At 32.6% G+C, this 23,439-nt stretch overlaps 2 protein-coding genes and 1 pseudogene across 5 annotated transcripts; all 3 read right to left on the reverse strand.

Annotated features, from left to right (window-relative positions):
* Window positions 1–985: 985 nt before the first annotated feature.
* On the reverse strand, window positions 986–5,693 carry LOC145612679 (oxysterol-binding protein-related protein 4B-like; annotated as a pseudogene).
* A 1,096-nt stretch (window positions 5,694–6,789) lies between these two features.
* Window positions 6,790–9,887, reverse strand: LOC145612231 (oxysterol-binding protein-related protein 4C-like). The gene is made up of 6 exons (XM_081667610.1): window positions 9,714–9,887; window positions 8,963–9,208; window positions 8,558–8,654; window positions 7,524–7,812; window positions 7,252–7,354; window positions 6,790–7,141 (listed from the first exon to the last, which is right to left on the reverse strand). Exons 1-6 carry the CDS (start codon window positions 9,885–9,887, stop codon window positions 6,887–6,889), a joined length of 1,164 nt encoding a protein of 387 aa, XP_081523736.1. The 3' UTR covers window positions 6,790–6,886.
* A 4,445-nt stretch (window positions 9,888–14,332) lies between these two features.
* On the reverse strand, window positions 14,333–22,198 carry LOC145611507 (subtilisin-like protease SBT2.5). 4 transcript variants are annotated; one of them, XM_081666842.1, is made up of 11 exons: window positions 22,048–22,198; window positions 21,193–21,413; window positions 19,882–20,026; window positions 19,394–19,788; window positions 18,722–18,817; window positions 18,564–18,636; window positions 17,452–17,737; window positions 16,872–17,197; window positions 16,208–16,475; window positions 15,537–15,821; window positions 14,333–15,149 (listed from the first exon to the last, which is right to left on the reverse strand). In XM_081666842.1, the coding sequence occupies exons 2-11, from the start codon at window positions 21,381–21,383 to the stop codon at window positions 14,743–14,745; spliced, it is 2,472 nt and encodes an 823-aa protein (XP_081522968.1). In that variant the 5' UTR covers window positions 21,384–21,413; window positions 22,048–22,198; the 3' UTR covers window positions 14,333–14,742. The 4 variants fall into 4 exon arrangements, with proteins under 4 accessions (XP_081522968.1, XP_081522967.1, XP_081522970.1 ...); XM_081666841.1 differs by having other exon boundaries at window positions 21,966–22,181; XM_081666844.1 differs by lacking the exon at window positions 22,048–22,198 and adding an exon at window positions 21,695–21,815.
* Window positions 22,199–23,439: the final 1,241 nt, after the last annotated feature.

A 23,439-nucleotide genomic window follows, 5' to 3' on the forward strand; every position in this document is an offset into this window, starting at 1 on the left:
TGAATTCTGTATATTCAGTTTAGTTATCATGTTAGATTTTTATGGTTCCAGATTCTATAAATTTAATATTCTCTCCATCTTTTTTTTTTTTTTTTTTTTTTTGACGTTAGGTTTTCGTGAGACGATAATCATAGCTCGATTACAAATTTTAAAGACAGAGGTAGTATTTTGTACAAGTACTTGATTATATAAATGACAAAAATCCTCATTGATTCGTCTCCTCCTAACCGGTACAAACTTGTGAAGTTGATTTGAATGCAATAAGTAAAATGGCCAATGTGTGGATCACATTAGTTTCTTGACTTTCTTCTGTGATATTTGAAGTTATTACTGGTATATCTAAAGTGAAAACTTACCCTTTGTAATTTATTATCTTCATTAATGGTTATACAATTTGTCGTACCCTACAAAAGCATGCTATATTTATCATAGTAGCATCTACTATACGGCTATACCTCTTCCAGTGAATCCTTCTATAGTGTGATGCTGGGATCAGAATTCAGATGCATTGCATCAATTAAATCTAACTAATTTATTATGAATTTGTATGTCAACATGATACATATATATAACCCTTTGTTCTCAATTAATTAATTAATTAATTAATTCTCACGATGTCACCTTTATTTTGTAATAATCTAAACTAGTAATGTAAGCTAAGTATATATGTAACTATTAGTTCGAACCTAATGAAATAAAATGAAGGAATTTGGAAAGATGATCTGATTTGGTAAAATCTTACACTATATAGTATAAATCAAGTTGCAGATGAGCAAGAATGAACTTTCAAATAAAAACTTACACTCCTATCTATGCCGCCTTTGATACAATCAAGCAATAATATTACAAATTTGATTGATAATTTGTCTACATGATGCATATAATCCTTAAATAGTTAATTGTCACGGTGTTACTTTGCTATAGTAATTTTAAAAAGTATAATGTGACTATTAATTTCGAACCAGATGAAATAGAATGTAGAAATTTAAATAGGGAAGATGATTGGAGCTGGTGGAACTATCTTTTCCTTAGGGGAGCAATCCCAACCAGAATGTGTGGTGTAAGACAAATCAAAGTGTTTGGGAATCCAATCTTCTCCCATTGATTTTCTTTGCTTCATGAGTTCTCTTTCCTTCTCTTCAACTGTTCTCTTTGCCTCTCTTGCTTTATCCCACTCTTTGCTTAGATTACCTTTACTCACTTCTGCCCATACTGTTGCCGATTCACTTTGCCACACCCCCTTTAATTATAATTTATAAATGAATGAATAATCATTAGAATAATCACGTCATTACAACAAAACTAGTTCAGTTGGTAAAATATTTGAAAGCAGTATTCACAATATCAAATTTTCAACAGCAATGTGTTTTTTTTTATCATGATTATTAGGATTATCGATTGTTACTAGGTGTTATATTTAGCAGTGTTCCTTACACATGACTTCCACCAACTTAGGTCGTGTTCTCTTTACTTTATACGAGTACTAAATAGATGCAGGGGAAAAAAAAAGGCATGACGTACTACAAATTTGCCTACCCAATTAATCTCAAGAGAAAGTAGGAGGTAACTAAGAATGCAACAAATGTGGTATACGTACCTTATTAGGGTCCCTTAGAATTGGGGTGGGAAGGGCAGAAACAACCTCTTTTGGATTGTATAGGACTTTGGTTGTTCCATCCGTAAGATCCTTTATATAAACACTCCTAAAGCAATAGATTTAAAATTATTGGCGTATTTAAATTATGCTAATGATTTAATATTATGAAAATATCAACGATAATAATAAATTTAAACTATTTCCTCAAAAAAAAAAAAAATTAACTATAAAATTGCCTCCGTTCAAAATTGAAAATCACATACTGAATTACTCATGCTAGTAGATTAAATATGAAGTCTAATGTCGATAATAGCTTACATAAGGTAAATTTTTTAACAAATTAATTACGGGTACCTGTCCCATTGGCCATGAATTTTGAATAATTTCTTGGACGAATCAAAGATTTTGCCTTTGATAGCCCCATTGCCTCCTCCTATTCCCATAAAGGAAGCACTTTTGAAGTATAATTCAGCTTCAAGACTTGTTTCTTGGCATTTAATCTTAATATTTCCTACCCAAGAAGCACCTGGTTTTGGTAATAATCTAAATTGTAGTGATGGAGAGTTCATCACATAACTTTCTCCCTTTTCTAATAGATTTAGCCTCCTCTTTCCATGGGTCACTCCTTCTATCACAGTTCCTATATTAAAGAGATTAAATAGTTATTAGAGAACAACTAATAACAAAGAAGAGGTTTTCTTTATAAAAAAAAATTAAAAAAAAAATTACAATGAAGAAAATAAATTAGTCCAAAACCGACCTAGTTAGTTGACTTGGTTAGTTGTATTAGCTAGTTTGACTAAGGGCATGTTCTGATTTACTAAACTGAGTTGAACTGGACTGAATAGAGCTGAAATGAATTGTTTATGAGAGAAAGAAATTAAGAGCTGAACTGAACTGAATAGAGCTTAAATGAATTGTTTATGACAGAAGGAAATTAAGAGCTGAACTGAACTGAATTGAACTGATTACAGCTGAAGTGAACTGAATAGAACTGAAATTAAGCTGAAGAGAAAAGACCCTAATTACTAGCGTCAATTTTTGCATACTAAAATCGCTACCAATTAAAAAGGTGAGCACGCATGTGCTCTAATAGTTTTGTGTTAATTAGTTCAAATAAACAATCTATAATTAATCATACAACATATATACTCTAATCAGGCCCGTATCTGACCCAGGGCAGCCGGGGCAACCGCCCAGGGCCCACGGATGGGGAGGGCCCATTTTTCAGCTTTTAAGTTCAGTAAAATTATTGATATACATTTAGAGATACATTTGTCATCATGTTTGTTTGTGCAGCTTGGTGGTTAGGGTAAATATTAAAGGTAAAAGTTTGTTTCTTGATCTGCAGGTCGATTACCATTAGCCACATTTTGCTCTTTTTTTTTTTTTTTTTTTTTCCTTCCTTAAAATACTATATATTGATGTATACAACTATATATAAACCACTTTTTAAAAACTATATATAAACCACTTTATGTAACCATCTTTCTTTTTTTTTTAAGGAACTTTTTATTTCTTTGTTTATTTATAATTGTAGCCTAAATTCTTGTTATTTTTCATTTAACTATTTTTGTAAAATTATAATTACAGCTTAAATTCTTGTTTCTATTATCTTTGCTATTATAATAAAATATGTCAAAAAATAAAATAAAATATAATGGTTATAGATTATGAACAAGATCAATTTCATTCGCAAGAGAGAATCGATCATAACGTTATGTCCTTATCATAACATATAGTTGTAGAAGTACATTATATTTTACCATTGTTGGCATTGTATATAGTTTAATTATTATAAGGGTTTTTTTTTTAAACAGTAGTCAAAACTAGATTATTTATTGAAATTTTTTTTTTTTTTTTTTTTTTTTTGAAGAAAGATTATTTGTTCAAATCAAAGTAATAATGAAAAAAAAAAAAAATTCTCCAATATTAAAAAAAAAAATTACATAAAGTAGGCCAATTTATTTTTTCGCCCTTGGGCCCCCAAAACCTCAGAAACGGCCATGACTCTAATAGTTGAGTGATTAATTAGGAAAATAAAATGTACATTAGCATATATATTAAAGGAGCAATTAGAATACCATAGAACTTAGGAACAGCATGTTGGCACCAAATGAGTTCAATATTGTTGGCCTCGTCAGTTCCATGCAATGCTGTTACTGGCGGGTGATGAGAAACCTACAAACAAGGGGCAACAAAATATGGTATAACATATAGTCATATATATACGGAGTGCAAAAGATTAAATTAAATTAGTAAATCACGTACGTACGTACTTGTTCAACTAGGACGTTGAGGGTGCCTCTAGATGCATGATGAGAAATTAAACAAGGGAAATTTACACAAGGGAGGTAGCTGAAAATTAAACAAGGGAAATTTACACAATGACTAATTCTCCATAGCATTGTAGTTGTGATTTTGGAAAATTAAACAAGGGAGGTAGCTGAAAATTTACACAATGAATTTTCCTAATTACTTATTCAAGTGATGAATTATTTAATGAAAGTAAATAAAACCTTACATTGAAACGAGTAAGATCAGCCCCAGGTCTAATATTCTTGAAGAGACTGAATATCAATTGAAGAATATTAGGAGCCTTGTAATTAATGTCCGATGAAATCCCTTCTAAAGAGAGCGGAGATGTTAATATGACATCCTTATTGTTCTCAATCTTCAAATCATGAACCTATATATACATACATATCATGAGCAACTATATATTGAAAATTATTCCATATACAAGGCCTATTAAGTGAAAATTTGATGAATAGAACACGCTTTAAGTTAACATGAAATTCTTATAATGTAAGTCCTAAGAAATTCAGATAAATGTAAATCAGGTTACTAGAGCACATATTAAGTTAAAATTTATGTTTGGTGAAAGTAACCAAATAAATGAAACGTTGCATAGTGAGGTAAAGTTGTTTGACCATAAGTGGAGATGTAAAATGCGCAATTGCCAATTGAAGCTACCTTGTAAAGCATATCTAGTTGAACATTGAATGTTGATAGCTAATTTACATGGTCAATCAATTGAATGTCTGTGCAACGTGGTCGTAATTAATAAGTGTAGCCGATGACGATAGTATTATGCATGGGAGATTGGGAGCATCCAATTCAGTTAATGAGCACCCCCCAGGCATTAAACAAGAGAATTAAAAGTGGAAATAATAGAGTAAAACTAACATTAATTACATCGAACGACGCGTGATTTTGTCATGCATTCCTAACTTGATACTCTTTCAGCTAATATAATTATTCCTTATCTAACGCCCCGCGACGCTCGTTAGCAAGATCCATATTCATTTATCTGTATTTGTATTAGACGTTGTTACAACTTATTTTAGTATTCCGTAGTAAAATTGAACTTGGGTAATCATATTAATTTTAAAACTAAGTTAATTTTTTTTTCTGAACATAAAGTGAAAACCTATACTTGGCTACTTGCTAGTGTGCCAAGAACCAAAACATTTAATATTGGAAGATATTTTAAGATAATTATGGATTTCCATCAAACCTACAAATATCATCAATCAAATACCAATTGTAATCTTTTTATACAAATCATAGTAGGAAATAAAGAGGATATTAAGCTTTAATTATGCACAAAAGAAGAGAAACAACATATGTAAAAGTGAAAGAAAATTTAAGCTAAGAAATAAATATATTGCCAAACCCCTTGAATTTAGAAGGTTTGAACACACAATAGTGTACAAAGCATCAAAGCTCTAAATATATAGTCTTCTCGGATCGTATGTACTCATGTACACTTTGTCCCTAAATCATTGCACTAGCTCGTATTTCGGCTTCTTTAAAAAAAAAAAATAAAAAAAAATAAAAAAAAATAAAAAAAAAAAAACCGCATAAATAGAGAGTGAAAGAGTTACGTACCATTACGATCGGTCGATAAGATGAGGTGAGATAGAAAGAAGTACAAAACTTGTAAACTAGCTACCTTAATGGGGTTGAATGTTTATGCTGCCTTAATGGTTTTGAGAAATAAGTAGTAGTTCATGGTTGTACTAGCAATAACTCCATCAATCATACAAGAAACTAATGTGATCCGTCCACACATGACACATACATTGCCCATTTCCTTCATTCAATTCATGTTCAGAAGTTTGTCATGGTTAGGAGGAGACCAATCATGGAGGAACAAATATATATACTATGCGAACTACCCCTCTATCTAAAGATTTTTGGTTGAAGCTCATAATCGATTTATTCTCACTGTCACTAAAAACTTCGTACATCATAGTATTTATCAATGCCTTGATCTTCTACTTAATCCTTCTAAAGTGGGATGTTATTGGGACAGATCAGGATTCAAATCCATTGCAACAAAGAAATTTTAATTGTTACCAAAGAGAAATTGAGATTTATTTAGTAAACTTGGGTTTAAGAAATAGGCTAGTGATGTTGTATTTGATTAACGTGGAATACATCAATTGAACATAGGAATGAGGAAGCAATAAAAGGGTAAATAAACAAAGAAAACACATGGATTTACGTGGTTCGGTCAATTAGAGTTACATCTACAAGTGGGTGATTCGAGAGCTTCTCTTATCTATAATTGAGAAAGAACAAAGAAAATAATACAAGGAGTCTTAATTACTTAATGGTTTAAGAAAGTGGTCTAATTAAGTGTTTCCCAAGTATAATTCTAATATTCGTCATAGAAAAAAGGCTAACACACAGTATTCTTAAAAATATAACCTACGCGGTCGTATATAGTACACAAATGAGACAATCGTATAGTTATCTTACGACACAAGAGTTCACATACATGTACCTCAGACCACACGGCCAAGTAGTTTGTTTTCACTAGTTTAATTCCTCTATAGTGTCTATACAAACGTCGTGTTGAAGCTTTGTGTGTGTGTTTGCTTGTTATGAATCATATCCAATTGCTTATTATGAATCATATCCAATTGGTGAGGCAAGACTCAAGAGCAATTTAACGTAATTCACTTTTCGTTATCCACTTATAACCCGTTCGATAAATTTTAAAACTGAAAAAAAAGAATTAGAAATTTATTATAACACGATACGTGCTCGAATTTCCTAAACACTTCATATATTTTTTGATATAAATATAATGGATACATGCATCCACTTCAACTCTAATTTTTTTTAACTTGTCTTTTAAACTTATACTAGCTCTAACATTTTTTTATTGTTTAGGATACACTAGCTCTAACATAAATATACAGTACTTGAGTAAATTAAAATTACCACTACATTTAATAATTAACATTATCCAAAAAATAAAAAGAAAAGGTTAAATTAAATTGGGAAAATAATAGGAGCAGGTGGAATGGTCTTTTCTTTAGGAGTGCATTCCCAACCAAATTCAGGGGAGTAAGATAAATCAAAATGCTTTGGAAACCAATCTTCACCCATTGATTTCCTTTGTTTTAAGAGTTCTCTTTCTCTCTCTTCAACTGTTCTCTTTGCTTCTCTTGCTTTGTCCCACTCTTTGCTTAAAATTCCTTTACTCACTTCTCCCCATACTACCCCTGATTCACTTTGCCACACTCCCTGAAAATTATGTGCTAAATTATTAATATCACAAATTAATGTAAGAAGACAATGAAGTATAGAGTTTAGAGTTAAGACAACATTAAGAAATTCGTCGAAAATATGAATACCTCTGGATCCCTTAGAGTTAAGGCCGGAAGTGCAGAAATAACCTCTCTAGCATCATATAGGACTTTAGTTTTTCCATCTAAGGTGTCCGTTATATTTACAACCCTGAATATATATAAATTTTACAATTAGGTGATTCGGCCTACCAACTTCATAAAAGGCCAATCCTGGATAATTCATGTACATACCAATACTTATAAAGACCAATATTTTAACGAAATTAATTGATGTAAATTTGAACAACAAATTAAATACTTGAGAAAAACGCAATTACCTGTCCCATTGGCCATGAATTTCATATAAAGTCTTGAAAGTAGATGAATCGATGATCTTTCCTTTGACTGATCTACTGCCTCCAAAACCTAAGAATGTACCACTTTTGAAGGATAGTTCAACTTCAAGACTAGTTTCTTGACATTTGATTTTCACATTTCCAACCCAATCAACACCAAGCTTTGGCAATAATCTTATCAACAATTTTGGAGCATTCATCACATAACTTTCTCCCTTTTTTACAAGATTTAGCTTCCTTCTCCCATGCACCACTGTTTCTATGGTAGCTCCTACACAAAAATTTAACAACAAATAAGACTGAAATACAAACCAAAAAAAAACTAATTATGTGATTTATTAGCCTTTTTTATGATAAGAACAATAACCAATCAGTGATTTATTAGCCTTTTTTATGATAAGAACAATAACCAATCAGTTAAACCCAATAGTGGCCCATTATGGCCCATCATCATGGTTATTTTGGGCCTATCATCATTCGTTTGTTATTTTTACCTCAAGCAATTAATATATCATGGACTCGGGGTTCACTCGAAACCATGATATGCATTCTGATCATGAATAAGCCTTTAGTTTAAAATTCATGAACATTCAATCTAAAAATTGTTCAAAACTATGTGCTTAAATGTAATTGTCAAATAATTTATGTTCATGATTTTTTATATGTGTTCATTTCATAATCTATTGATTATGTGTCCGAGAAAGCTTACTTAAGTATTTGGGGGTGAATAGGAAATATAATTCGTATTTGCTAAAGGGTTGAAGCTATGTTCTCTTCATCTTATTACTTTTAACGCTGAATATAATGTATTTTTTTTTAATGGTAAGAAGAAGAGGAACACTTCAGGTGGGAATAAAGAAATTCCTCAAATAAGTTCCATTTGGAGCAATGTTACTACTCCACTACCTTAACTTCAGCGTGAAATATTGATTAATACTTACGCGTAGTATAATATATGAAGCAAACAATTTTTATCTAATTTTTTAGAACGGAATTTTAAGAAATAAAATTAATACCCTGAAACTTGGGAACAGCATGTTGACACCAAATGAGTTCGACACCGTTGGTCTCATCAGTTGCATGCAATGCTGATACTGGGGGGTGGTGAGAAACCTACATATAAAAAATATAAATATAAATATAAATTTAATTAAATTATCTTAGTTGAAATCAATTGTTTTATTGTTTTGAAACAAATTCTATATAATTCCAATTCTATAAATTCATTTGTTACTGAATTTTGGTACATTTGACTTAGCAGTGACGGTTTCAGACAAAATATTTATTGGAATAAAAGAAATTGATTCTATGGTGCACTTGCACTTTTGGTATATATTTTCTCAACAACTTCCAACACTCTAATTTTTTATCATTCCAAAAAAAAAAAAATGAAAAGATAGATATAGATGCATATTGCATACCTGTTCAAGTAGGACATTAAGGGTGCCTCTAGACGCATGATGAGTCTCACCAAGAATGGGGTTGTAAGGAGCAACCCCAAACATTAACGGGCGAATGGTTGAGATGCTCCATGCAACCACGGAGATCATCCGATCAACCGCGGTCTCTCCGTTGGCACACTTGCTTAACATGTCCTTGTTCACACAATACACTGACTCTCCATAGCATTGTAGGTGTGATTTTGGCAAGTTAAACAATGGAGGTAGCTGCAAAGGAAAAAAAACACACACACATATATTATGATTATATTATTGAGAGTTTTAAATTTAATTTTGAGACATAATAAATTTTATTCAATAAAAACACGTTTTAAACTTTGAACATTTATATCTATATAAGCTAATTATTTAAGGTCATGTTTTGATTTACTGAACTGAAGTGGTTTGAGTTGAAATGAACTGAATTGAATAGAGCTTAAATGAATTGTTTATGGGAGAAGGAAATTAGGAACTGAACTGATTGGACCTAAACTGAACTGAATTGAAATGAAATTAAGTTGAAGGGTCTATTTAGTTTAGTTCAGCTCCAATTAGTTCAGTTCAACTCTTAATTTCCTTCTCTCATAAACAATTCATTTCAGCTCTATTCAGTTTACGTCAATTCAGCTCAGTAAATCAGAATAGGCTCGAAGAGAACAAGCCCTAAGTCTTATATATAAATTCAATCAATAAAATTTCTTAGGTATGTTATATGTACATGTTACAAACAAACCTGAAAACGAGTAAGATCAGCTTCAGGTCTAACATTATTGAGTAGACTAAAAACCATTTGAAGAACGTTGGGAGGCTTGTAATCATTCTTGGAAATTCCATCTAGAGAGAGTGGATATGTCAAAGTGACCTCCCTCTTGTTCTCATTCTTCACTTCTTGGACCTGTACATACATAATTCAACATATAAGGACTTATATCTCTGAATGCCAAATTTTATGTCTACATAAGTTTGACCATTGATTAAAATGCATAACATATACAATTAAGATTAATAATTGCAGCTTCATACTTTACCCTTAAAAAGAAAAGTTACTTTAGGTCATAGAGACATCCAAGATCCAACCATCTATCTTTCAATAACAGGGTGTCCTTCCTTAAGTTACACATTCTTTAATACAGAGTACTCATTTTAATTGGATAGTAAGTGAACGAATTAATCAAATTATTCATTCAACACACATAGTAATTGTGTATAGTCGTATAGACCACAAAGTTGTGATGTAGACAAGAGTAGATTTTACTTCGAAAGTATATTTTAGATATCCACCATTTAACATTTTACTAACTAAATTAGTTGACATCTACAAATGCCCATTTCATAACAAAAATTACTCGTAATAAAGAAAGTGGGCTCTTTTTGGCTAGGCTGAAATTGAGCGTTAGTAAAGTTGGGACTTGGGAGCACAAGGTGAGTCGGTGGGGTGATTCATAGCGGACATTTGCAATTGCAACTAAATAATGACACGTTTATGTTCTAAGTAATTTAAAGTACGGAATAGAATGCATGAACACTTAAGAAAGTAGTGTGAACACAATCAAACTTTGCCAATAAGGAACATAAAGAGTGTGATATTATCACTCAAACGAATTTAAAAGGAAATGTAATTTGTATTATATAGAAAAAATCAAATAATGGTAGGAATTTATCACATTCATCTATAATACAGGACTATCACTAATAATAAGATTATAATTCTAACATTTCCAAAATATTAATTTGATTGCCCCTATAAAAAAATAATAATAAAAAAAAAAAAAAAAAAAAAACACGCCATATTTTTTTCTCTATTTAGATAATTTAGATTGTAGTCGGAGAAAATCAACTTAATTTTCAACTCTACAAATTGTTCAAAAAATTAAAATAAAATCGATTTAAAATTTCAATAAAACAAATGTATTACACTATTACATTACCTACTTTATTTTTTTGACAAATACATTACCTATTTACCTACTTTCAAATTTTAATGTATCATGAATTATCATGAATTTCATGATAGTGGACGGTTGCATGATTAGTATTTTTATAATAGCTTCTAATATAATTATTCATCATAATACTCGTATTATAAGTTAGACATTATAAATAAAAAAATGTGTTCGAAAAGTACAAGACCGCGTTCCCCGTAAGAGTATAATGAAAGGTTACAACTTGCATTTGATCTAAGTTATTCTTTCAAAATTCGAATTAATCAATTTAACATGATTGGTTGAAGCTTTCTTAACAAAGTTTCTTTTGACCTTCCTCAAAAATTCAGTTAGCACATCATATTCTCGAACCCTTAAAAAATAACTTTTTATTACGTATCAACAACACTGTGCTATTCTATTTGATTCGATTTATAAGAAAATAAAATTAGACGAACAATAATGTGAATGAACACCCTTTCGAATTAAATCAATGACTTTATGCATCAATGCATAAATCGCAAGATCGAATCGAACATAACCAAAATCAAAGGAACAATTATAACATAAAAACTTGTAGAATTATATCAAATGATATTACATATACAAATATATGCGCAAATTGTAATTTAAGCAAGAAGTTAGAGAGAAACGTACCATGAGGAAAGATGAACGAGGAAAAACTGGAGGAGTTTTTTGGAGGTGTCGAAATTAAGAGCTTTTGATGCGTTAATTAATTAAGGAGGGTGGATTATAATTTTTAATAAGCAAGATTAATATTATTAATGTAATTTTGTTGGCTTTTTTTGGTAGTGAAATGAAATTATTGGAGGTGGAGTTGTTGCACGAATTGTTGTGTATATATATAAAAGAGAGAGAAAGAGAAAGGAGATTAGGAGTAATAAGTAGGATTATTTCATTATGTGGTCTTAATCATCTTATTTATATTATTGTGTCTAAGCCGCTTTTTAAGGGAATAAGTATTTTTTTTTTTTTAAAAAAAAAAAAAATAATAATAATAATAATAATAATAATAATAAATATATATGTTCACATCACACTTTTTGAAAAGTTTAAAAGTTTCTCTAGAAATTTATGTGTGAAGATTTTTATGGATGTTCATATAATTGCGATATTATTTGATCAATAATTCGTTACTCATGGTTTTTTTTTTTTTTTTTGATACATTACTCATGTGTTTTTGATTTTGTGATATGTAAGAGTTATCTATATGGACACATATGGATATTTTAATTGATTTTATTGCCATGTGTAAATAATAATTTTGATTCTTTATTGTTATTGGGTGGATATTGTTGGATTATTTTGGAAATTTAAATAATTTTTATAATGAAATTGAATGCTCTTTTTATGGTAAGAACTAAGAATTGTGAGATGAGACAATCCCTCAAACAAATCCCTTGATGAGATTCGAACACTAGACTTAGGGCCTGTATACATTTACTTAATTTCAGTTCAGTGCAATTCAGTTGAGTTCATCTCCAATCAGTTCAGTTCAGCTCCTAATTTCCTTCTCTCATAAAATATTCATTTCAACTAGTTCAGTTCAGCTCCTAATTTCCTTCTCTCATAAAATATTCATTTCAGCTCAGTTCAGTTCAGCTCCAATCAATTCAGTTCAACTCAGTTCAATAAATGTGAACAGACCCTATACTCTATGACACAACATTTATAAATAGATTTGATTTTTTAAAAAAAAAATTTGATGTCAAAATAGTTATCACTAGTCACTACAACAGCTGATGCGAATATTCATTGGTTGTTAGACCTTTTGTAATGGTCTACGCATTCAAATTCATATGATGTACTGGGTGTATATTTAAAAATTTCATTGGTATTATGTTTTTATTTGATTAGTGGGCCTTAAGTTCAAGTAAGAAGAACCCTAGTAAGAGTATTAGAGTGATTTCATCATCCTCCACTATGCTTTAAATGTCAAAAACTAAAGCTTTTGGAAATAACTAGACATAATAATCAATAATCAAGCAAATGGCCTAGGAAAAACATTTTAATTTATTCATCAATATTTGGTTACATCATTTTTACTTTTAGGCTATGTTCTCTTCACCTTAAAATAAATAAAAATAAAAAAAAAAAAACAATAATTTTAATCCGTCAAACTAATTATAATCAATGAACATTACGTAATTTTTAAAAACGAATACAATGACAATTCAGTCAAAATAAGGTTTAATCCGTTAAAGTAACTATCTATTACAGTGTTACTAATGTCGTAATTTGTGCATGCTCCCTAACTAATCAGTAATCACTGCACCTTCATACTGTAAAAAGAATATTCGGGTATTTGTAGGTGACACTAGATTATGGCCAATTCTTAATTTTACCAAGTAGTACTTGTAGCGTGCTCTTGTGATTGCTTACTTTGATGTTGTCTAGGCTAAGATGTCCACATACTCAACCAACCACCACAGTTTAATGCACTTTTCTTGGGAAAAATTTAATCTCTTGGCTCTCCAAGAAGCAACCTATTAGTGTCTTGATCCTCCCCTGAAGCAATTTTTTGTGTATAAATTTATACTAAGGGCCCGTTCTAATTGACTGAACTGAACTGAACTTATTGGAGCTGAACTGAATATTTTATGAAAGAAGAAAATTAAGAACTGAACTGGACTGAACTGAACTGAACTGGGCTGAATTTATTGGAGCTGAACTGAACTGAACTGAAAATTAGCTGAAGAGGCCCTAATAAAGCAGGAATTTTGGGACAAAATAATCTCATCACATAGTGGAGTTTTAATTATCTTAAACTCTCAAAGTAATCACATATTACATCAAAACCACATATTGTAATTTAAAGAGTTGTTAAACGCACAAGGAGTGCTAAGTCACTAAAAACTTACACTAGAAAGTGGAAAAACTTGCTAACCAATACATTAAATAGATGAAGAATTTTAATTGCTAGGAAAATGTACCAAGTGATGAGAAATTTTAAGTTATATTTATTCGCTTTCTTGCCTATCCAGGAAGCAACCATGGGTGGGATCCTTACTAGGGTTGCGGCCTTGTGACCTTCCAAAGTTCCCTACTTTTCTCATTTACTTATTATACTATGAGCATAGCATAATGTGAATGAAATCAGAGAGAAAGTGATCATATAGAATAAATCGCGTCTATTTCACAAATTTAATCTACAACAATTCAATACCTTTACCGTTCTTTCTAGTATTTCCACATTGATTTATGATTCTATTCATATGATCAACTTTGATCAATGTTGATTATGTATACTATACGTCTATGCATAAAGGTAAGCATGGTCATCTAGAACTTAGATTCATCTCAGTACAACTACCAAAAATACAAAGTAAACAGACCACGAAAAAGCTAACTGTAAAATTGTAGGGGATAGTGAAATTAACATGCATGTATACATACAATTAAAGCCCTGTTTATTATGGAAGCTTTAAATTATGTTTTAATATTCAAAATATTCATAATATTACAACTGATCATGTAACTTACAATACTTTTTTTTGCTCTTGCCTTCTCTTTCCCCCCATTACCACTGCTTCACTAGCTTCTTTACAACGAAAATGACCAGAAGAAGAGGTCAAGCTGAATCTATACTATGATTAACCTAAAGACTAATACAACAGCATATTACAACAAAAATTAGCCACCAAAAAGAAGTAAAAAAAAAACTTCACCTAGGAAGAAAACGAGTGAGTTTCCCACCTATAAAACCTCTTCAATATTCATATATAGCATTCTCAAAACACCTTGTCTTCTCGCTTATTACCAAGTCATAAAGAATACCGTAAGTTATAAGTTCATGCTATAACGACAAGCATCCCTAACCTATCGCTTGAAACCCATAGCTACTACTGGGATACTAACCTTATGCCCTCGGCTTCCTTTTAAGACAATTTGGCCAAAGGTGTAGGATCCAGTCACTGAACGCACTGTCAAAGACACTGAAAATTTCCGAGATGCCCCTGGAAGTAAAGTCATGGCAGGAGGGTTTACCTCAATGGCAATTGATGGTCCCATCCTAGCTGTGATTTTGTATGTTTCTTCCTCAGCAACGTTAGTAACAGTTCTTGTGACAGTTTGGGTCCTGACAAGGTGTGAGATTGCTATTGACGGTGTGTTAAGGTTTGATGGATGTCCCATGGTAAAATTACAAGGTGATTTTGTGAAGTTCCTTATTTCATGAGGGTTGATTCCTGGTGTGGTGCATAAGAACCCCAAGTAATCTGAATAACCTGTGAATTCAGTTTGAAAAGACATGAAACTATGAAAGTTAAGTGATCAATTAAAAGAGTATAATATCAACACAAAAAAATACGAAGTATTAAGAAGAAATGAGAAAGCCACTGAGGGGCAAGAGAAACCAAAGTTATACGTTAAACAAAAGGTTGAGATTCTTGATAACAAGGAGAGGCTTAATGTATATTGACATAAACAAGGGGTGTTTTGTTTAGAAATATGATGCTAATTCTAATTTTTGGTTCTTATTATTTTTTCCAGCAAGCAAAGACAAAGTACTTTGTATTTTGTTTCAAATGTACTGATTGTTAACAGCAATAAACAAGAATTCACATAAACACTGACAATAATGCATGCTTTCAAAAGATAACATAAGCACAGACCTGCATCAAAAACTAGTCCTGGATCTAGAGCTGCTCGGGGATCTACATGCCCACTTCCATAATCAAATGGTGTTGCAGGTACCAAGGTCATCTCCTCAGACGATCCAGTGTACTGCTGAGCTTGAAGTGGTACCCCAGCTCTATTGATTGTCGTCGTTGTAGTCATCAAAGCTGATTTAATAGCTGCCGGGCTCCAGGTAGGGTGCTTTTGCTTTATGAGAGCAGCAATCCCAGCAATATGTGGAGCAGCCATACTTGTTCCAGAAATCATGGCAAATGCTTCCCCTGCTAGGAGGGTAAAATTAGCCTCTAAACAATTCTCTACCAACCAATCTTTCTTAATATAACAAGTGTGTGCCTCATAATGACACATGCAGCAACAGAAGAGGTCTTTGTGTTGAGGAAGTTTCTGGTTAGGTATCGGGTTCAAAATTTAATGCGCCTTCATTGCTTATTTGTATGTACATAATTGTAGTGGTTTATGTGCCTTATATTCTGGGGAGGGGAAAAATGGGATAACAAGGTTGAACAACAATAGCATTTTACTTAGTATAAAGTTGGTTCTATACTTCAGTTAAGAATCAAGAAATTCAGAACCTTGGATGCTTCCAACTTCCATCAGATGAGAAAATTAACCCCTAACTGAACTTGTCATAAAATGACAGTCATACCTGCGTAGTTGGGTTCGTCAGTTCCAGTTGGAGACCAAGCTCCCCATATGAGAGCTCCAGGAGCCAAAATGTCAGGCTTCAAAAGATCTGCATCTCGGAAGCTGTAGTCTTTTATATTGGGACCCCTTGCAGAAAATAATGCCACCTGCGGGGCCGATTTGTGGAGGGTAGCCTTTAACCCATTTCCAATATGGCCTTTTGCTTCAAAGCTCTTAACTCGTCCAGTCCAATCCCGTGGAGTAGAGACATTATAATAATCTATGAGCTCCTGAACAACAGAGGTCCAGAAATTAGAATGCATTGCATTAACATCTTGTAGACTTTGGAAGCCAAAATTCACCACAGCTTTGCAGAAACTAAAGACTATTGTAATGTACAATTGTAAAAGTATTAGACGATGTCATTGGGGAATAATTGCCACATCTAGCACAAGTATTTATGTCAACAAGTTTTCTAGCCAAAACAAAAAAGAATACTCTTGCCTTTATATAGTTATTAAAACTGTAAAAAACAATTATACACATATAGTTTACTAGGAATTTTATTAAAATATCCACTACCCAATAGCCAAATGAAATTATCATTATTGTCAAAATTAACTAAATGTCATTTCTACTTAAGACTCATTCACATAATGGATGGAAAAAGATCTCAGGAAGGTTACCAGAGACTTGCTGACATCAGTCACAACAATGCCAGGTATACTGCTAGGGACAGGATCAAACTTTGTCCCGGGAGTAACACTTTCCACAGCAAGTACAAAACCAGCAGCACCAAGGCTCTTGGCTGTCTCAGAAACTCTCTTGATTGATGCACTACCAACAACAAAATTGAAAGAATAGCCACAGAGAAGAATCTTTCCCTCCACCAATTTTCTGTTCATAACTTCAGGCCTCTGACAATCTGAAGGACTGAATCTCATAACAGATGTATCTAGCAATGCATCATTTGCTGAAACAAGGGTGTAAGATTTGTTGAAATGAGTGGCAGCTGCAAGGGGAGCAAAATACTTGCATCAGATTGATATGAGTTTAGACTTCAGACCAAGGAGAGAAAAAAAATGACATATAGATAATTTTTACATCTTAATAAAATCCATTTTGCATCAACACATGCATCTATATCTTTTGCTCTCCATTTTACACTCACAAACAATATTTGTTTAGGTGTCCGTATCAAGGCCTTTGTTGCACATAATATGAAACGGAGGTAGTATATAACAGAAGGGTAGGCATAAAACTTACGTGAAAGTCCTATTCCAGCCAGAACTTTTCCATTTCCCAAGAAAAAGTGATTTTTATATCTTCGATCATCAATTGCAGCTGCAACAGATGTTATCCATGGACTGTAAGACAAAACAGTCTTAGGAAAAGGACCCCCATTTCCAGCTGCCTGGGCAACAAAGATGCCTGCCTTAACAGCTGAAAGAAGTGCAGCATCAAAAGGATTCAGAAAGGTTGTTTTTGTTTCTGCTGGCGGACTATTTGGCCCAACTGAAAGATTTATGATATCAACACCATCTTGAACAGCCTGTGAAATATCAACTGTGAGTTCAAGAATAATAATTAAAAACACAATCTATTAAGTAGCTTAAGTAATCAGTTTAAAGACAGCTTGAAGCATCCAACAGAATCAATTCAACCTCCAGACTTTTTGTGTGTGTGTGTGTGTGTGAAAAGAACAGATCACAAGTAACTAACATTCGCTCCTATTCTTCCCCTATAAACAACACATAAAAGAAACACCACCTAAACATGTAAAAAAATATATATATACATTTCCTCTATTCTTTTATAATTGCAAAATGTTAGGGACAAAATATTTTAGGAGCCTATGTGATGAAAAGAGGGATTGAGATAAATAACTGGAGGGACTGGAGGACATTTGTGATGAGGATGAGATAGTGAGAAATGATGAGCAAATAAGGAAACATGGCAATAGTTATGAAACTTTTAATAGGGACATGTTGCATATTTCAAAGAACGGATTAAGTACTATGTATTAAGGTTCCATTCTCCTGGTTATATAAAAAAAAAAAAAAAATTAAAAAAAAAAAAAAACGAACTTGGCTTATTTTTGCTGAACTTTTGCTTTACCCAGACTCATTGCTTTACTTATTTTTGTTGAAAACTTATTTCGACGAGTTAAGGAGAACAGAGCCTTGGTGTCCTGGACAATACATTTATACTCTCTATTTCAACAAGATACTGCAGAAGTCTCACTGAACTTCGTCCAAAACCCAGGGAAGAATTATAACCACTCAAACTGAAAGACTCTGGCATAACCCACAATATTGACTGTGTATGCGCAAAACCAATTCTATATCAGCAAAATGTTCAAAATTAATGTTAATTACGTGGTCGATTGCGGCCATCACATCTGCAACAAATCCTCCAAAAAGTGGGTAAAGCGCCTTGTAAACAGCAATTCTGCAGCAATATAGAAAATGTTATGTTTCCCAACTCCAGTAGAATGTAACAGCCAGCCATAAGCAGAAAGGTCTGTAATTCTTACCTGGCACGAGGAGCCATGCCACTTGCTTTTCCAAATTCATATCTATGCATTCTGACAGGAACTCCATTGTTTCCAGCAGCAATAGAAGCTGTGTGGCTGCATGAATATAGAGTTCACAGTAACAGATTCCATCAAAATCATTTTCCAAATTGAATTTAATGGACAATAGAGGGGCAATCAAACAAAAGATGCAATCTCCTTATTTCTGCCAAAGTAATATACAAGAAAAAAATGTAAACAAATCTGATATACAGCAACTTTCAATTAACATCTTGTTTGATTTTTAAAGGTGCTTAAAAAAGAAATGAAGGAATGAGGGTGGGTTGTTTGATTTGAATGGTAGGAATAAAAATGATTCCTTAGTTTGGTTTACTAATGACGAATTGATGAAGGCCTTTACATAAAACGGAGAGAAGAAAAAGATTTTCACATTCTTTTCAAGTTTCAACCAAAATCTGCTGTTTTGGAAGGAAATGAAAAAGTAAAAAAAAAAATTATACAGATGAATTTATTGTCACCTCCTTCCCTTTAATACCAATTCATGTATAAAAAACATAACTAAACTCTAGAAAGGTATACATTTCATATGTTTTCCTTATCTTTATATATCATCAGATAGTTGAATCAAAAAAAGCTAGCAATAAGGAGCCCATCAAAGTATATGGTTCTGACCTTCCATGTCCATCACCATCAAGAGGAGAAGCATGATCAACAGAAGGATTGAATGCTCCAGCTGCTATTGCAGCTTTTGCAAAATGCTGAGCACCAATAATCTTGCCATTACAGAAACTCTTCTTTGTAGCAGGATCAACTTCACATTTCCCTGTATACTTAGGAACAGGTCCATATCGTTCTGAATCATGCGCTGCAAAGCTCGGATGTGAAGGAAATATTCCCGAGTCCACAAATCCGATTACAATGTCTTCTCCTGCCTTATCGTGCCCACCTCCAGTTGGCCATACCTCAGTTGGAAGCCCCAGAAACTCTGGTGTATGTGTTGTAAGCCTCTTCACCTTCCAATCTCTTTCTACTGATTTCACACCAGGGGCTCTTCTAAGGGTTTCTACCTACTAAAAATTGTGGTTGCATAAGTAAGAAGAAACAAACATGAACTAGCATCAATATATGTACTTCGTATTAAACAAAACATAAAATTTCACCTGCTCGGGTGATGTATGAACTGCAAAACCATTAATAAGGTGCCGATAGCTGTATAACTTGGTGTAAGTACCACCTTTGAACAGTAACCCAAGAAGCATATCATGTCTTTTTTCTAAGTGGTGAGCATATGATATGACAGCCTCACTGAAATAAACCCAAGAAACAAGATATACAAGTAAACCTTCAATACTGTGACCTATATAGTATATACTAAAAAAAAATATCATACTAAGAATATAATGGCATATTAAACGTTCATGATTGCCAGCAAGAAAGTCATTTAACATTACTGAGAACATTTTATCATAAGCGTCAATTGATTGAGCAAAAATACTCATTATATCTATGACTTGAGTCTTTTTGCCAACCAAAAGCACTTGGTATGCTGCCACAAACTCAACATGATCACCTATGTTGCCCTAACACATCCCTCCAGCATGTCAGTAAAAACTGTTAGACTGTCACTAATAAATTTAACAACCCCCCCCCCCCCCCCAACCCCCCCGGCCAGGGTATCACACATGTACTACAACTGATTACAATCAACCAAAACCTTAAGCTTATTTTGTGTACTTCTTCTCTTAAATTAGCCTCAGTAGTCCTTATCTAAGGTTGTAATATAGCTACTAAAGAAAGATGGTGAGTGAATGAAGCTCAAGCCTAATGCTTGGAGAGACGTATTCATCCAAGGTTTATGTTTCTTTGTTCGGTTTTGTTTGCTTTTGATTCTTCACTAAAAGAGTCCATCTTTAATCGGCTCCCAAAATCCCAAAAGTTACATCATACTATCCTCTATGATAGTCCTCCTTTACACGGGGTGGATTAAATCATACTCTTAATCAACTTCTAAGCAAAATCTCACTCAAATTCCCCAGAAACCTCATTTTTGAGGTGAGCCAATAATTCAGAGAAATCCTTCAACAATTGGATCAATGGACCTTGCCAAGGACCATGTCCTTTACTGTACCAGAGCAATATACTCATTACATCAACATACCAAAGCAGTATAATTGGTCTCATTCCAATACCAATGTAATCCATCTATTGACTAAAAGCTTCATTTAATCTGAAGTGGATTCATGACATTTTAGACAATTTGGCACATTTTTGGCTAATAATACAAGAAAATTTCCTCTAACAAACAGGCAAATACAATCATACAAAGGATAAACACCCTAGCTTTATGCCTTCAGCAGTTCAGCCCTTCACCATAGGTCAAGATAACATAACATATATTTCCATAAGCCTTAAACCTACAGCCTACAGCATAGAAATTGACAAATTCACCAGAATCAAATGAGCAAATTTACCTAGTAACATCAATCTTCTCATCAGTCTCAGAAGCAGTGGCTTCGAATCCGTTCACGCCACCTCGGTAACTCACTACTGGATCTTCCTCAAGTGTCACTATGTAAATCTCTGCATTTAGGAAAGCCAAGTGGGCAACCAACACTACCACTAAAAATCCAATTGAAATGCCCTTCATTTTTACAGTAGCCATCAAAGTTGATCAGCAGCTCATCCCCTTTATCTATTCAAGAAATTACTCAAATCTTAGTACAATACACTGAAAGGGTGTTAAAGTAACACTCAACTTGAAACTTATACCATACATAAACATAAACTAATTCTATTGGCAGGATAAAAATATTCATTTATCAACTAAAAAATTGATAAAAATATAATTACATCAATCATACACTTACACAGATTCTGACAATCAGATTTTTCACAAGATCTAGATAATTAAGTCTACAAAATTTACACTCAAGGAATTAAACAAATTAAAATTAAAGCAAAAGTGGGTATTACAAAAAGGGAAAGTTGCCTGCTTTCTTTTATTTGTAAGTTTATAAAATGCAGTCCAATGTAACACACACATTCAAGAAAGGAATCCAAAACACCCAACTTCACATCCACATTCAGGTTGAGGATTAAATCCCGTCTACATCACTGTCCTTTATAATTCTCGAAAGATTATACATTCACATTCAACAGTACTCCACTAAAACCACAAACAAACCCCACAAAAGTGTAGATAAAAGTACAGGAAATAGAAAAAAGATAAGATCTTTTTACTCACATTAATCCAAAGAAAGGAATCAGACCCAGAAATTGCAAAAAATAAAATAAAAATGGAACAATTAGATAAAATCTGAATGTACCCAGTAGTTATTTATGTTGGTAGATAAAAACCCAGAAATTTGGTGATACTATTGGTTGAAAGAAGGCAGAATGATTCAGTGGAGGTGAGTGGAAGTAAGAGTGAGTGAGAGTGAAGTAAGAAAGAGAGAGAAAGATGGTAGTTAGGGTTTTTAATTAGACTTTAAAGATAGGAGTAATTGAAAAAACGCGCCAGACAGGAAAAATCGAACGTGGAGGGGTCTCCTTTTTGCGTTTATTTTTTTTTGTTGCGACTATTACGGTCACTGTTTGCGACTATTCCATATAATAATACCCGAGTGTAGAATGGAAATTGATGATTAGTCAAATAACGATACTTGGATTTACTCTTGTATGTATATTGGACTTCGCTTGTAGATAGATTTATTTATATGTATCAATTGACTAATGATTAAGGGTCTGTTCTCTTCAGCTTAAGTTCAGTTCAATTTCTAATTTCCTCCTCCCACAAAATATTCAGTTCAATTGAGTTCAGCTCAATTCGGTAAATCAGAACAGGCCTATATAATAAAAAAATCTTGTAAATAGGTATGATAGGGTTTTTGTTCTTGTGTTTAAAATCATAATGTAGCCATTGTTTTTGTAGCAAATTATTAATTGTCTTAAAAAGTGTTAAGGATGATGTCTCCCTTCCGTGTGAAGGCCATATACGAATGTGTGCTTGCTCGTTAGCACAAGATGTGCACACATCCGTTCAGGCGTCCATGTTGGCATGTATCATCCTTTGTGTGTCCCAAAAGTCTCAAGAGGATAGTTATACATGTTGAAGAAGAATTGTTCTTATAATTTGAATCCTTGGTTGTTTAATACTTTAATATTTGTATCATGTTGTTACTTCATTCAATCCATCAAAATATAAGCCACCTTAGTTAATATCTTTTGATCTTAAATCAACAAATTCAAAAGTGCCTTAATTTAACTATATCAACACGATGTGATTTTTAACTTTTATCTGAATTAGAGGAATAGAGGGATTAGAACAAAATTAAATAAAACATGATGAATCCAACTCACTCATTAACAATAAACCATGTAAATGTTGTGGTGGAACAATGTTGGTATAATCTAGGCAATCAAATTACTAGTTGTATGAAAATTATGTAGCTATAATATGAGCAAATCGGGCGAGAGGAGAAAAAATGATGGAATTGGACCATTTTTTCCAGCTTTGACAGCTATCACCATAATCATATATAGAAACAAACTATACAAGTACCTTTTATCAATTTTATGCAATGATTTATTGAAGACCAAAAATGTTATTATTGATCGAATTTTTTCTTTTTACCTTAATTGATGAACTATGCAATATCAATTTGGATCAAACCAAAATATTATAGATTAGGATAGAACATACAAATCTGCTAACTGGT

Source organism: Chenopodium album, chromosome 24, assembly GCF_948465745.1.
Source record: "Chenopodium album chromosome 24, dcCheAlbu1.1, whole genome shotgun sequence".
Taxonomy (NCBI): Eukaryota; Viridiplantae; Streptophyta; class Magnoliopsida; order Caryophyllales; family Amaranthaceae; genus Chenopodium; species Chenopodium album.